Genomic DNA, 16251 nt, shown 5'->3' with positions numbered 1-16251 from the left:
TAATGCCAAAAGATACAAGAAATAAGATATCAAAACATCATTAATATATATCTTTTGTTCCGTCGAAAGTTCAAAATATCCTTGAAAATCCCAAACCCTGCATAGAAAAGAGAAACAGGTGAAAAATAAAAGAAACACAGAAAGCAGAATGTAGGGAAAAGACTTACCCCTGAATATCTGTCTGCTGGGTGGTACTCCTCAGCACTGGGTGATGAATCAGTGAACAACTGCTGTGGAGGTGAAGGTCGTATCCTGTCACCTGGTTTGGCATACACAATTGTCGTCTTTGGCTGCATCAACTGTTCCTGGTAGTTCTCGGTATGTGGAAGATACACGTCACCATTCATGGGAGTTACTCCATTAACATGCCTTGGTGGACTTTGCTGCACAGGGCTGTCAGTTTCTGACTTTATTCTTAATGGAGATCTAGGGCTACCAGTTTCTGACTTCAATCTGATAGGAGATCTCTGACTTTCAGTTTCCTGTTTATATTTCAGTGGTGATTTTTCACTTTCAACTTTATCAGTTTTATCTTTAATAGCATCATAAACTGCTTTACTGGCAAGCACTGGTGCACCTACAACTGCCAGTAGTCCTAGTTTCAATGCCTCTTGTGGAGACATTTTCTTTCCAGTCACTTTATCAGTTACAGCCCCAGATCTAACATCAACAAGTCCTTTTCTCATGGCAGTATCTAGTGATACCATTTCACCTGTATTTGTATCTAATACTTTAGCTTCATCAGATTTTATTTGTCCTTCAGTTAGGGCTTTGTCTAAACTAACAACATTACCAGTTAATGTATCATACAATGTACCAGAATCTTTGTCAAACATGTTTTCTACAAGACCTTGTTGTATTGCTCGTAACAGTGTTATTTTGTCATCATTATCTGAAACAACCACTTCAGCAGTTACTCCATCAATCAGATCTTGACGTAATGCAGAAACTAGTGGTAATTTTTCACCTGTCTGTTGATCAAGAACTGATACTAAGTTTCCATCAATGATATTTTGACTGACAGCTTCTCTCAGTGTGTAAGTTCTTTGCGTTTTAGGTTCTGTGAACATACCAGTATCAGAGTCATATAATCCTGAAGCTACACAATCTAATAAATTCATTGGTTTTGCTTTTGTTTGTTTCACATCAATATCAGGTCTTAAATGTACTTTTTCAGCTTTTGCTTTCTTTTCATTGATTTTACCTGTTCTTGGGTCAATAATACCTTTATCCATACACTGCTTCAAAGTTAATTCTTTACCAGTAAGAATATCTACCATTGCATGTTTATTTGGATCAAGAATGTCTTTATCAATAGCTTCATTAACTGAAATGTACCTTCCAGTCTCAGGATCTCTAATTTTTCCTGTTTTCACATCAATAAGACCTAATTTCAGTGCTGACTGGAATGACATTCCATCTGTCAATTCAAATTGTTCAAGTTCCATAGGAGATTCTGATCTTGGACTTTCTGGTTCGGGTATGTTTCCAACAACAGCCATTTCTTTCTGCTTCCATGTACGTACTCCTTCCTGCTGGTGGAATTCCATTGGTGCTCGGCCATCCTTTTCATCAGCATTATTTTCTATGTCAGTTCTATAATTCAATACTTCATCAGCGAACACACTTTCTTCCTTATTGTCACTTGTCACACCAAACTTTTCCATTTTCATATCAACCTGTGGATCTAAACCATTTTCTGTGGACAAATGACGTCTTTCACGTTCCGATTCCCTTCGTTCCGATTCCCTTTTCATTCTTTCAATATCAGCTGCATCTGTTGATTTGGAAAGTTTTATGTAACCTCTTTTAAGTGCAAGTTCTAATGGAATGTTCTGAATGGTATTAACATCAAAATATGTTCCCTTTTCAATATCTATAATACCATCTTTAACTGCTTTGTCAAGAGAAATTTCATTATTGTCTCTTTGATCAACAACGGACGTGATCTTCTTCAATGGGAATGATAAACCACCAGTATCAACACTGCTATGCATTAGATCATCCTCGCGAACTTTAGATGTCACTTCGCCATGAATAAGTCCTTTCTCAAGAGCTACATTAATGGGTGTACTTTCACCTGTCATTGGGTTTTTATACATTCCCTTATTGATATCAAGAACACCGTATTTGACTGCTTCATCGTATGACATCATTTCCATGGTACGTGGGTCAATAACACTGCCTATACTGAAAGTCACAGTTTCTGAAGAAATTTCTTCTGTCAAACTAGATTGGACTATCTCCTCTTCTGCATCTATGTGTATACTCTCAGTGGAACTTGATATTGACCCTTCAATTGCTGCAGGTTGGGCAATCACAAGCTTACGATCTATTGCTTCATTCAACGAAATAACTTCACCAGTTACTGGATTTGTGTATTTTTCCAGTGAACTGTCTAGAATACCTTCCTCCAGTGCTTTACCTACAGAGATAGATTCACCGGTTCTTGGATCTACAACAAACTTAACCATTAATGTTGTCATTTTAGTTGTGATTATTTTACTCCCTTCACCTTCAGCATTAGAAACTACTGACATTAACTCTGCATCTATCAACTTTCTTTCAATAGCTTCAGGAATTGTTAGTCTTTCACCAGTTCTTGGGTGTGTATATATACCCCTATGTTCATCAAGTAACCCTTGCTTTATTGCATCTGCAACTTCTAATCTTTCACGTGTAACAGGGTTTACAACACTTTTCAATTGATACGTTTTTGTTTCATGTAAAAATTGTCCAGGTCCCGACTTTGTACTTTCCTCTCCAGCAATTACAAGTCCTTTTTCAACTGCTTCACTGATTTTCATTGAAACTCTTTTTCCTTTGCTATCTACGCCATTATATAGACCTTTATCTAGATTAAGAACACCGTCTTTCACAGCTTGACTTATTGAGATTTTCTGTCCTGTTTTTGGATGTATAACTCCAGTGAGCGAGTATGACTTTACTTCTTTCACAGTGCCAGCAGCTGGTTCAGCTGTTTCAATACCGCGAACAAAACCTCTAGATAAAGCCGTTTCTATTGACATTTTCTCATCAGTGACTGGATGAATAAATAATCCTTTAGTCATATCTAACAGACCTCTATGAATTGCTTCATTTACACCTATTTCAGTCTTTGTTCTTGGATCAACTACTGATTTCACTTTGAAATGTTTAGTTTCAGACACAACATTTTCAGTTATTTGTGGCTTTGTTACTACTGTTTGTGTAAACGAATAGTTCTGATCCCCTAATTTTTTCATTAACTTTGATTCAACTGTAGCCTGTCCAGTACTCCTCAGTTGTTCATTCACTTCTGGGTTTGTCTGAATTTCTTGCATCCATCTATCTACGTCTGTTTTTGTTGATTTACCATCAGTAGTGTCATCAAGACTCAGAGTGTCTGAAGGCCACTCTGAAGTTAGTTTCAGCAGTCCTTGTTCAATTGCATTTTGTACAGGCATTGAAGCACCTGTGTTTGGATCACGGAATGTACCAGTTTTCTCATTCAGCAAGCCTCTAGCTATTGCATCGGACACGGATATTGAGCGAATTCCAGCTTCTTGCTGACCTGGCTGCAGTCGTGTAGTGACAGTAGTGTGAGCAATGACTGGGCTAAGCAGTTCTAGAACGCTAATGGCATCATCGGTTGATATTATTCCTTCTTTTGCTGCCTGCTGTAAACTTAACGTCTTTCTCGATCTGGGGTCTCTGACTTCTGCGTTTTCAGGTGTAATCAGACCAATCTGAATAGCTTTCAGAACAGAGATATTTCGTCCACTTGCATCTTTCATTGATATGTCTTTCAAAAGAGAATCGGCAACATCTTTATCTATAAATCCTTGTCCAGCGGCAGCTTTCAGTAATATTCTCCTACCTGAAGACGTATCAATAAAGTCACCATTGCTGGTAATAATTCCTTGTTTGATTGCTTGAGGTACAGACAGCACTGTACCACTGCGTGTGTCCTTCACACATCGTTTACCTACACTCAAGTCCTCTTTAACAAACTTTAAATGTCCTTTATCTACAGATTCAGTAAGAGATTCTTTTTTCAGCGATTTATCAGGATGGACGTAACCCTGTTGGTCGACAAGTCTCTTATCAAATGCTTCATTTAGAGACAAAACGTCTCCTGCTTTAGTATCAACAATAGTTTTAGAGTCAGAATCAATCACACCAATGTCTACCGCTTCTTTCAGGGAGATAACGCGTCCAGTTTGTGGGTCAATCACTTTACCATTTTCCAATACAGCACCCTCACGGAGAGCAGCTGATAACACAGTGGGCTTATTGATCAATTTTCTTTGATATGCATCATCGAGAGTAAGTTTTTGTCCACTTGATTTGTTAATGTATGCTCCTGATTCTGGGTCTATAACACCATTAGAAACTGCTTCAGAGAGCGATAATAATTTTCCAGATTTTGCATCTTTTATTTCTTTTCTTGTAGGATTAACAAGTCCCTGTTCAACTGCTTCAAGAACTGTTAACTCACGTCCAGAGGTAGGATCTAGAATTCTACCAGACTGAGGAATGTATAATCCATTTTCAACAACATCTGCAAGACCCAGCCTCATTGTTGTTGAGGCAAGATCATCACTTGTGAACACAGCTTGTGATTGGGTAATAAATGTCACTGTTACACCTTCACCTACTAAATTTTCTGCATCAACATTAGATAAAAGTCCACGTGCAACAGCTTCTTGAATTGGAATGAATTTCCCAGAACTTGGGTCTTTCACAGAGTTCTTGCACGGATCAAATAAGTCCTTTTGCATAGCTTCAAGAAGTGTGCATTCCTGCCCAGAGAATGGGTCAGAAATGCCACAAGTAGATGTCAACTGTCTTTGTAAATCATTGGAAATATATTTATTTGCGGTAGCTTGTGCTAGATTCATTTTCTTATTGATCCTATGATCAGTTATAGTCCCCAGTTTGGGATCGAACACACCTGCTTTAACGGCTTCTGCTAAATTAACTTTACGCCCAGTTTCAGGATTCAAAATTGACGGAACATGCAAGTAAGTTCCTTGAGGTGCAAGGCAACCTTGTTGCACAGTTATTAATGTCTGTCCAGGCAGAGTTACTTCCAGAACATTATTTTCCGAGAGACTTGAAATGCTAGCCACTTTATTCGATAACCTTTCCGTCGATATTGAAGGTGATGTCATTCTCCATTTCACAGGCGAGGCAACTGACGCAACGACGTTAACATTTCTTGTAGGTGTAACATGGCTTTCTGGACGAGATATACTAATAGTGGTTTGGCTACCAAATGTCTGGCCAGTTTTGCCCATGGCTTGAAGACCACCATAGCCCTCAAAATCAGCAAGTTGTTGGAAGTATTCTTGCATATCTTCGTCGACTAACATAGATGAACGTTTGGTAAGCTCTGCTCTGAATGTTCTTAGAAGTGGCACCTTGTCAGTAACTAACACCGGGAACTGAAAATAGAAAATTGTAAGGTTAGTTTGTGATTCCAAAGTTTCATTTCACTTGATTAAAATCTTAAACACTTTTAAAATTTACAATATTTAATATCAAACTGGCCTATAATTTGATATAAACCATTAGGCAAGAACAAAGGATGCAAAGAGAATACTATACTTAAAACTTACTTCAAATATATAATATATTAATCAATGTTTAAAGTCTAACAAGAGCATCAATTATGGGTGCCATCGCTCGTCTGCAAGTGCTAGAGAGTATGTAAGAAAAGAGTTATAGTTAGAATTTTTATGTACAAAAAGGGTCATAATTCCGACAAAATGCATATCAGAGATATGGTTCTTGGCCTACGTAGTCATCTAATGATGATAAACAAGTGTGCCAAGTTTCAAAGCTGTAGCTTCTATAGTTTGTGAGAAAAAGGTGGACCTAAACAATGAAAGTGTCCCCCAGACAGTCGCCTCCCAGTCATAGTCAGTTATTGACTATTGGGAGTACCATGTAGATGTAGATGAGATGTAATTTCAACCAAGAAACTCAAATTTTCTAAGTACAACAAAACCCAACATAATTCTGACTAAATGCAAATCAGAGTTATAGTTCTTGGAATACACAGTCACCTAATGATGATAAACAAGTTTGCAAAGTTTCAAAGCTATAGCTCTTATAGTGTTTTAGAACTCAAATTTTCCAAGTACAAAAAGGGCCATAATTTTGACAAAATGCATATCAGAGTTATGGTTCTTGGCCTATACACAGTCACCTAATGTTGATAAACAAGTGTGAAAAGTTAAACATCTGAAACTTAAGACTTTAGAATGGCAAACATTCAAAGAACCATAACTTTGTTCATTGCAATCTGTACTAAAGATATTTTGCAAAGTTGTGTATAGCTGTAGAATGAATAGTCATGCAAAGATTGCTTACTCTCTGTGTGACTTTAACAATGACAAGTGCAAAAAGAAAATTTACCACTCTAAAGTCTAAGTCCAAGTCTCAGACTTTATGCATTGAAGCAGTAAAATTACAAAGTCAAAACTGAAATTTAATATTAATCCTTCCGCCGCAAGGGTTAATAAATATATTTTGAAAAATTAAAAAATATACGGACTTTATATGGCGATTCGACCAACAGTAAAAAGATACTGTGAAGTCTTTTTGGTGGGGGACTGATTTTCATAGATTTCATGGCTGAGTTAGACCATGAAATTAAATCTCAATGAAGTTCATTTGAGGCGCGCCATGGGAAAACCAACATAGTGCATTTGCAACCAGCATGGATCCAGACCAGCCTGGGCAGTCTGGTCAGGATCCATGCTGTTCGCTTTCAAAGCCTATTGCAATAAGAGAAACCGGATGCGCAGGCTGGTCTCGATCCATGCTGGTCGCAAACGCACTATGTCGGTTTTCTCATGGTGCGGCTTATTTTAAGATTCAAAGGTCAAAATCCTTAAATTTATATCCCCATGAAATAGCCGTTTTGGCCAAAATCTTGAAATTGTGTGCCCATTAGATTAAAAGATTTCAAAGTATTTGGGTAATAGCAAAACTGATATATATATATACCTGCACATCAATATTATTTTCAGAGAAAATATTTTTGATCTCTTGCAGTTGTCTGTTAGCCCAGAGCACTTGATCAATGTACTGACGATTCAAGTTGTCGAGTTCTGTCTTCACAGTTTCTGACCCAGAGGCTCGTCGTGGTCGCTTATGTAACCCTTCAGCCAGACCGGCATCCACACTCTGTAAGCTGTTCTGGTATTTCTGTAATTTCTTCTCGTAGATCTGCAATAACAAAAATATCTAACCTGAATCTGCAACATTACAACCACATGAACAATGCATAATCATTTTCCTCTGCTATAGATCCATTAAACTGTTGCGTTGTTTTCCATAAAGCCCCAAAAAAGATGGGAAAATTTAGAAGTTTTGGTCTGCACTGGTCGCAAAGACAAAATCACTTGCCATCAGCATAAAATTATAAAATTGCTTGCTTTCGGATTTTGTGTTAAAAGTACTCGGACCAGTAATGAGAATTTCATTCCCATCGTCACCCCCACTCCCCCCAACCTCCACTAAAAATATCTTGACAAATAAACATAAACCTTATATATAGCAACAAATTACTAACAAACTGCTGATTTATCTAAATAGGTAATTATGCTTTTTTCTTTTCTTTTTTTTTTTTAAATATAGAGAATAACGGAAGACCCAACATCTTTTGAAGCTTTACTGGAAAACAAAGTCAAACGCAAGATGTGTTTTAACATTTTGCAACACTACTCATGTGAAGTAATACATAAGGCATAATAATTACATTCCAACACAAGTGTCGTATTATTTTTCTGAATTACATAATTATGTAATTATCTGTTAATTGCAATGCTAACTGAGACATCACAAAAAGCATAAAGCTAGCCATAAATCCACAATGTAGAAGAAATCTACAATCTACTATTTCGTGAAGTATTTAACACAAGACCTTCTTTAAAGGTAGAAAATTCGTTACAATACATATTGCAAAATCCGTCATTACATAGAGCATGGCTGTGCGAAAACCAACGTTAGGGCTTTGCGAATGGCAAAGATCCAGATCAGTGCACATCCATACTGTTTATTAACCCTTACCCTGCTAAATTTCTAAAATGAACAAAGTCTTGTCCATCTTTCAATTTGGACAGTACCAATAACTGCTAAAAGGGGTGCTTACCAAAAAGATACTGACTGAATGGCGAACAGTGCAGATTATGATCAGACTGCACAGATGTGCAGGCTGATCATAATCTGCACTAGTCGCAAAGGCAGAACCAATCATGTCCAGCAAGATAAGGGTCAATTTCAGCATTTGCACAAAACTGTTAAGCCAACAGAATGTATCCAGATCAGAATGCTCGGGTACGCAGGCTGATCTGGATATGTACTGGTCGCAAAGCCTGATCACAGATTTTCACACAGCTGCACTCAGTTTTCTATTTTTAAAGACATATAATGACACAAACATGAACACACCCAATAATTACATAGCAACAATTTGGTCCAAGATATAATAGTAACTTTAGCATAAAAGCACACAAGAATACAATCTCGAAGAAAGGCAGTTGTTAGCCTGTTTTGCTAACATGTAGATCTATAACCATGACAATTACAGCCTAACCTTGAACTCCTACACAGTTGTATGCCAAAATCTACTTTTTTTATAAGATTTTATACAGCGACATTTAAATGCAAAAGAAACCCGTAAGAAAAACTTGTATGAAACAACATTCACCAAAGTCTCGCTACTTTAAACCTAGACATCCTCCTGTACACACATTTAATACAAAACTACATGCAAAAGTACTTCATGCAATTACACATCTTGAGCATAAAATTCATGCTAAATGAATATTTGTGCATGACAGCAAATCTCTTGGTAAGTTGTAGGACCCAATATTTTTCTATTTTCTTATTACTTTTCTAAAGACATTAATCGAGCAAACACATTTTCCTGTATGTAATGTTGGTGAGCGTTTTTTCAATTCCATACCAGCACCAACTTGTTCCCTTCAACTTCCCCACATGAAGCAGAAATGGAAAACAAACGAAATCAATACTCTCTTCTGTCAATTTATTTATTTTGTTGGGTTTACGTTGCACCTACACAATTATAGGTCATATGGCGACTTTCCAGCTTTTGATGGTGAAGGAAGACCCCAGGTGCCCCTCCGTGCATTATTTCATCAGAGCGACATGGAAACAATTGAATCATAAGCAGCTGGTCTTCTCAATTATTCGTTGGTTGGGCTTCGAACCACCGATGACAAATTGATCAGGCTTACCCCACCCTTCTGTGCGATTTCCACATCGGAAAGTTTTAATTCAAACATCTTTATACATAGCTCAGGAGTTTCTTTTCATGAAGAGGGGAAGGGACCTGGGCCTGCTACTGGGGGAAAAAATAGCCCTGTATTTAGATGAATGAGGAAGAAAAATCTTGACGTAAAGACGATTTTCAGGGAAAACTGCATTATTTGAAAGAAAATTTTGTAAGTGAAAGGGGCTTGTAAACGACCCCCGCTAAAGGAAAAAGCCCTGATAACCTTGTACTTTACCTACTGAGTGAATCCTATGGCCTTATGTCAAAATGAAGCAATGAACAAATTAATATGAATCAGAGAGTACAAACCATAAAAGCATGCATTCGGCAAGTCACAAATATGACAGACAACCCACTAACAAACACATATAATTTATCAACTGCAGATCCCGCTCATTAAAACTACACCGCTAAACCTAATTTCGCATAACCATATTAACTTTTTCATGCAGCTTTTCTACTACAATGTGGATTTATGACTTACAACCTTACAAGACTAAACACTCGTACAAAATTTGATAATATTTATATAATAATTGTATAATACATGACATTCAAGTTAACAGAGTGTAAAACCAGTCCGAGTCTGATTACAGCCAGGGAGATATTCAGTATTTGCTATCTATTACCATTTTCACCAATTTTTTGTGTTATATATGTTACGTTATCAAATACTATCGAAAAATTTCAAACATGCTAACACATATCAATTGCAGCATGTGCGTTTTATGAAACTCTATCAAGCAAAGTGCCTTGTATACTTTCACATGCACAAATAATATCACTTTACTTGTGCTTTTGCCTATAAGCTCACGCTTCACAAAAATTATTAATTAAGTTTTCTCTTCAAAGGCCTAAATTAATTACCCAAAACAATTGCCCATACATTGTAATCCTGAATATTAGGACAGTGACACTGTTAGAGAACAAATTTTGTAGAAAATTGCCTTGGATATTTTCAAAAATGGCAACCAAATATTTAATTCAAATTTCTTTGCCCTATATGGTAAGTAAAATCCCATTTTAATTAAACTGGTAATACGAAAGGTTGATAAACTTTGTAACTTAATAACATTCTGCCATCCGAAGTCAAAAGAAATCTTTCATGTCATCATACAATTGTTTTTTTCCTTTTTTGTACGTTTTTTTTTTCTCTTCTCAAAAAAAAAATCACAAATGTGCTTTTGAATCACATCTATTATGTATGTGTGCTTGGACAATGCATCTTAAAACTTTTAATGTTAAAATGTATACAAGGATTACAGAATTAGTAGGATTGGTTTATTTAGTATATTACATTTGTTATTTAAATGAGGGTTAGGATAATGAGATGTTATCAACTGAAAATACGACTAAGGAAAATTGGAGAAACTAGTTTTGTGGAAATTAAAGTTTCTTTAAAAAAAATGATTTATACATATTTGTTCTAAATGAATCTGTATCAAAATAATAATTTTGCTGCCAAATTAACAAATTATTACAACAAAATATTAAATTTATTCTAATTTGGTTTGTATCAGTTTTCTTTCGCTACAGGCCAACATTATTGTTATATATTATATACCCTACTGAAACACGACTATTTGCTTGCTGCTCGCACTGTTCAGCAAAAATTAATAATGACTCAACAAAAACTTTAAATGACCCAACTTCCAATTTTCACGAAGTGGAAATATAATGGTGCACAGACGAAAAACTATTTCTATGTGTCTCATCAAGGATTAGAATAAATGAACCATAATATTGTGGGTATATAATATTACCGTTACAGACTTATATTTGGATCAATATGTAGTTTTGTTGACCAGCCTGGCAATACTAATGACGTTAGACAACATACTCAGTCAATATCACTTCTAGGCAGTTAAGCAAAACTACATACTGACCAAATGGAAGTCTATAGCTGCAGAGTGTATCTAAGTAAAATGCTATTCAAAACCTGTATTCTCCAATTTTTTTAAGATTTAAAGTCAAGGAAGCATGCAAAAGCATTATACATGGGACATGCAATATCTAAAAGCAATACCGACACAAATTGTTAGTGCTGGTTATAAGAAAATGTTTATAAAAATTCTTAAAATATCATCCCTAAAATTTATTACGAACAGCTTGCTATTTTCTTCTTTTGGAGCAAAATTCAACGAAGTAAACTTTTCTTATTCAAAAATATGTAAATTAGATAAATATATAAGAGTTAAATGCAATTTTCTTAAACGTTACGTGATTTTCTTTATGAATAATGTATAATTTTACGTATTATGTATAGATATAATTACTTACTGCGATAATATTTTCCCACCTCGCAAGCAAGATATGTGTGCAACACAGCGCCCTCTATACTCCTCTACAAGGCTCGTGATTGGGTGAGTAAACATGTAGCAGGCGGAGTCAACAATGGGTAGGCGGAGTCAGGCCACAAATGCACACTTGGTGGGTGTTGCCAAACTACTGGTGGGTGGTACATACATTCATGCATAGTGGACAGAAACAGAAAAAATGCCTCTTGTACCACACACAAATGTGCATGACCACAGGCATTTGGATGCATTATTAAAATTAAACTTTTAAACTCTGAACAAAGAATTAGGAATGAAGCAGGAACGGTGTAAATGCAACAACAACAACAAAAGTGCTGAAACAAAAGGTAAAAAAGCTCGGAAGGGTCTCGTACTAGACCTGCGTATCTGGAGGCAAGCAAGGTATCATTATCATGTAACTATCAAGATATAACTATGTTGGGTTTATGTTCCTTTTAGGAGGGACTTATCAAAGAATAATTTAGTCATGAATAACTATGTTAGTTTAAAAAACTAAATCATGACTCAATTATTATAATATTTCTTAACGGCTTTAAAAATATGAATATTGTAAAATAAGATTAATTTCCAAAGAGACACTTTGGTTAGTTAAAAATAGTGATTGAAAAACACCACCATATGACAGCATTTAGAATTTGTAAATATATCTACAAATGAGGTGGAGAACTTAAGTTTTTTTCCCTGGTTCACTAAAAGGAACATATATCCATATTAGGTAACATTGCTATAAACAGTATTACAGTATCCATGACAATAACAATACACCACACCACAGAAGGATATCTGAGGGCTCGGCTGCAAAACTGGCATGCAAGTTTCAACAAATTATGTCAGTTTTCCATTCAGCCCTCAAAATATAAAGATAAAACTGTTGTGATTTCTGCATTGTCACAACCACACATTTTAAGTTTTGACAGCTGTTCTGTCACAGTGCCCTGAAAAAATTTCAATTTCCATTTTTTTCTGAAATAACTAAAAATATTTTTATCGTACTTAGGTAACTAACTAATACTTCAGGACTTGGTCATGCTGAAATACTCTGCTTACATGTTTAGCATGCAGAACAAGTTGTGTGAATGACTTTTTCAACCAATTTCGATCAAACTGCCAAATATAAACCCCTCTTGCAGTAAATTATGAAATGCTAAAACACACATTGCTGAAAAAAAAAACCTACTGCCTTATCAAACAAATATGTATTTTTAAAATCTTTATACAATATTGTAGCATCTTTCAACTTTGAAAAAAAAAGATACAACAAATTTTGTACAATCCTAAACTTGCCCTTGAAAGAAAAAGTCATTCGAAATAAGGCTGAAAGAAATCAAGATTTTTTTACACTAGGTTCTAGCAACAGTATTAAGAGTTTCATTCCTAAAATAGACTGATCCATTGCTTATACGTACAATACTCAGAAGGTTTCATTACAACACTAAATACAAACCATGAACAATCCATGCTGCAATACAAACCGTATCATTGTACATATCCAAACCGTATCACTGTATACATACAGATACGGTACAGATTTTTTTCATACCTTTGCTTCCCTAATGTACTGTCCACCATGACGATTCACAGCCTCAATCTGGTGTTGATGTTCTCCAAGCGAGTTGTATATTGACTGAAAAAAAGAGAAATATACATGTAGTGTCTTTTAAACACAGAAAAACCTGACATGCAAAATTTATACAGTTAACTGCAGAAAAGGTTAACATCAACTAAATGTGCTTAGAAGAAGTCTGTAATTAAGAAAAGAGTCTAGCAAATTCAAGACTATCATAAAACCATGGCTACTTGATTTTAATTCTACAATGCATTGAAATCATGAAACAACACATTAAACTATCTTAAAATAGTGCACTTGCAACATTGGCTGTTTTTGTCACAACTTCCTTTTCTTTTCATACTCTTAGTAAATTCTGTTCAAATAATGTCAAAATTGCAACACTGATACCAATTTTTCTACCTCTAATTCCAGTTGTACATCTAACATGATTCTGCAAATAAAATCTTGAATATGTAAATTTTTTACAGAATCAAAGTTTTTTGAAAAACATAAAAGTTATAACATACCATAGCAGGTTGAACAGATCTTTTAGCATCATCCACACTTGATACGGGTGGCTGGGCATTGATCTTGTTCTGAGTTTCTGCCACAAACTGTTGTTCCTCGGCGAAACCATTTGTGTACTGTGTCAGTGAGTCTACTCCATCATTCATACTCTTCAACCTGGAGAAAATATTCTCATTTCATTTACAGCAAGTAAGGCTTATTGACATCACTGCCACGGAACATTGTATTTATGTTTTTGTGATTTGTCAAGATTTATGTGCATGTAAAATGAACCCTCCTGCACAGTGTAAATATAAAGAGAGGGCCAGGATACCTTTCTTGAGTATTATGCAAAGAGAACATGGCTTCATCATTTCTTCAGTAACAATATTTTGTCCTGACAACCACTATAGATTTATTAAAAACAAAAAATCTGAATGAAATGTTTAGAATACATATCAAACTCGACTGGCATATGAAGTGTACATTGTATACACAATTTAATGTTTGTTGCAATTAACTGTAACTTCAAACCATAAATAACTACAACTTTTTTGTTTGTTTCTTTTTCCATGAAAACTCAAATTATAAGTCATCAGACCTAGCATTCTAAGATTTTGCTGCATTTTAAAACTTGGCTGCAACAAACTGATTTACCCTTAAATTGGATTTCATTTTTAACACAGATAAAAACAATCAAATACTCACCTTTCATCTACTTGTTCTTTAACGCTGTTCCATCTGGTTGTCAAGTTACTGGCCTTCTTCTCGAGGTCTTCAACATCGTGATGTCGTGATGTGCCTGGTCGACTACGCTCAACAGCACTTCGTAGTGAGGTCAGATCTTCATCCAGTGCTGCTAACGTTGATTGTCTTTGTTCAAGTGAGGTTTTAATTGTCTGCAAAATTAAGGTATTCCCTTCAGTATGAATTAGAACAACAATACTGATACTTTTGTGACGTTAAAGTTTTGACTGTATAAAATGGTCTTACTGTCACATTTCAGCTTTAGTAGTAATTTGAGCCATGCCATAAGAAAACCAACATAGTGGGTTTGCGACCAGCATGATCAGCTAGATACCTGTGCATCCGCCAGTCTGGTCAGGATTCATACTTGACTTTCGCTTTTAAAGCCTACTGCAATTAGAGAAACCGTTAGCGAACAGCATGGATCCTGACCAGACTGCGCAGATTGGTCTGGATCCATGCTGGTTGCAAAGCCACTATGTTGGTTTTCTCATCACCCGGCTCATTTTTCTATGGTTATGTGCTGGTTTTTCAACAGTACTTCAGCTATGTATCCTTAGGCAAGAAACCCAGCCAGTGTTCCTGTTTTCCATAATTAAACGCTAAGTTATCTAAAGTTCTCCACATGAATCACTTAGAACATATGCATCACCAGTGATCAAACTCGTAACCCTGTAATCCATAGATCTATTTTCTCCCTACTGAGCTAAGCAGAAGGGCAAGCTTTAAAAGTAGACAACATAGTTTCTAAAACCTCAGAGCCAGTTTCTTGTTCAATTTTTACTCTTTTATTTGTTCCATTCAAGCCTAGCTGTGTACTTCAAAATCTAGATGAAATCTTTTTTACTTCTGAAACTATGGATAAATGGAAATACTAAAATTTCAAAACAATATTTTTTTTTCTAACCTGTAATTCATCCCTCTGGGCTGTGAGTGCCCTAGGATCTGAGGACATGCCTTCCTGTGAACCCAAGGTCACCTCCTGATCAGCTACAAAGGCACAAAGACTGTCCAGTTTGTTCAGGCACGAGTCCAGCATCTTCAACCTGATATAAAAACACATGTTATATCATCCAGGATGAGAGAGGTAAAATATTAAATATAATATATATTTTGTTTATAATTATGCAATTTTCATATTATCAATGTAAAATGTAAACTGTTTGTTTTGTTTCTTTTTTTTTTTTTTTTTTTTGTTACTTTCAGGTCATATGACCAAGTAAATTCATTTAAGACTGCCTCAATAGCCTAAAGGTAGAGCGTTCGCTTCGAGTGCAGGAGGTCTTGGGTTCCATCCCCGGCCGCGTCATATCAGAGACATGAAAAATGGTACCAGGAGCTCCCTTGCCTGGCGCTCAGCATGAAAAGGGAACCTAGCTTCTATTCTCTCGTACCATTGTGGCAAAGGATTCCATCAGGAATGGGGTTTTGAGAGTGATTAATATAACTTGTAGAACTTGCTTCACAATCAACTTAAAATAAAGTAGTATAAATTAAAAAACAATTACAAGTCATTTAACAACTTTACAGTTCAACTGGTGCAGGTAGATCCAAGGTGCCCCTCTGGTTATTTGTTTCAAGCAGGATGAGGTATCAAGTGCCTGGTTTATACTTGGGCAAAATCTTTCTCTGCTGATATTTTCTGAGTCATCTAAACCTAAAACTTCTAAACTGAGTCACAAAACACCTCCTGCCCTACCTCACTTCTTCCTCTAGTCTATTATTATTCATATACTTTTCACCATACACATTTCTTACAGTGATTGTCTGATCCCATTTCAAATCTACAATGTACATTTCAGCATACACATTCCCTACAGTGAATATATGATCTCACT

The 16251-nt window shown here is 35.8% G+C and overlaps 1 protein-coding gene across 1 annotated transcript in view; it reads right to left on the bottom strand.

Moving 5' to 3' along the window:
* The window catches only part of LOC123524323 (microtubule-actin cross-linking factor 1, isoforms 1/2/3/4/5-like), a 158373-nt gene that overhangs the window by 88911 nt on the left and 53211 nt on the right, over positions 1 to 16251 (bottom strand). The window contains exons 21-26 of the mRNA XM_053539774.1: positions 15321 to 15459; positions 14375 to 14565; positions 13687 to 13843; positions 13151 to 13234; positions 7000 to 7221; positions 168 to 5429 (exon numbers count right to left, since the gene is read on the bottom strand). Of these exons, the coding sequence (XP_053395749.1) occupies positions 168 to 5429; positions 7000 to 7221; positions 13151 to 13234; positions 13687 to 13843; positions 14375 to 14565; positions 15321 to 15459 (6055 nt within the window). The remainder of the gene's footprint in view (positions 1 to 167; positions 5430 to 6999; positions 7222 to 13150; positions 13235 to 13686; positions 13844 to 14374; positions 14566 to 15320; positions 15460 to 16251) is intronic.

Source organism: Mercenaria mercenaria, chromosome 3 (assembly GCF_021730395.1).
Source record: "Mercenaria mercenaria strain notata chromosome 3, MADL_Memer_1, whole genome shotgun sequence".
Classification (NCBI taxonomy): Eukaryota; Metazoa; Mollusca; class Bivalvia; order Venerida; family Veneridae; genus Mercenaria; species Mercenaria mercenaria.
Note: the sequence above shows the minus strand (reverse complement) of the source record. Positions and strands in the feature narration are given on the sequence as shown.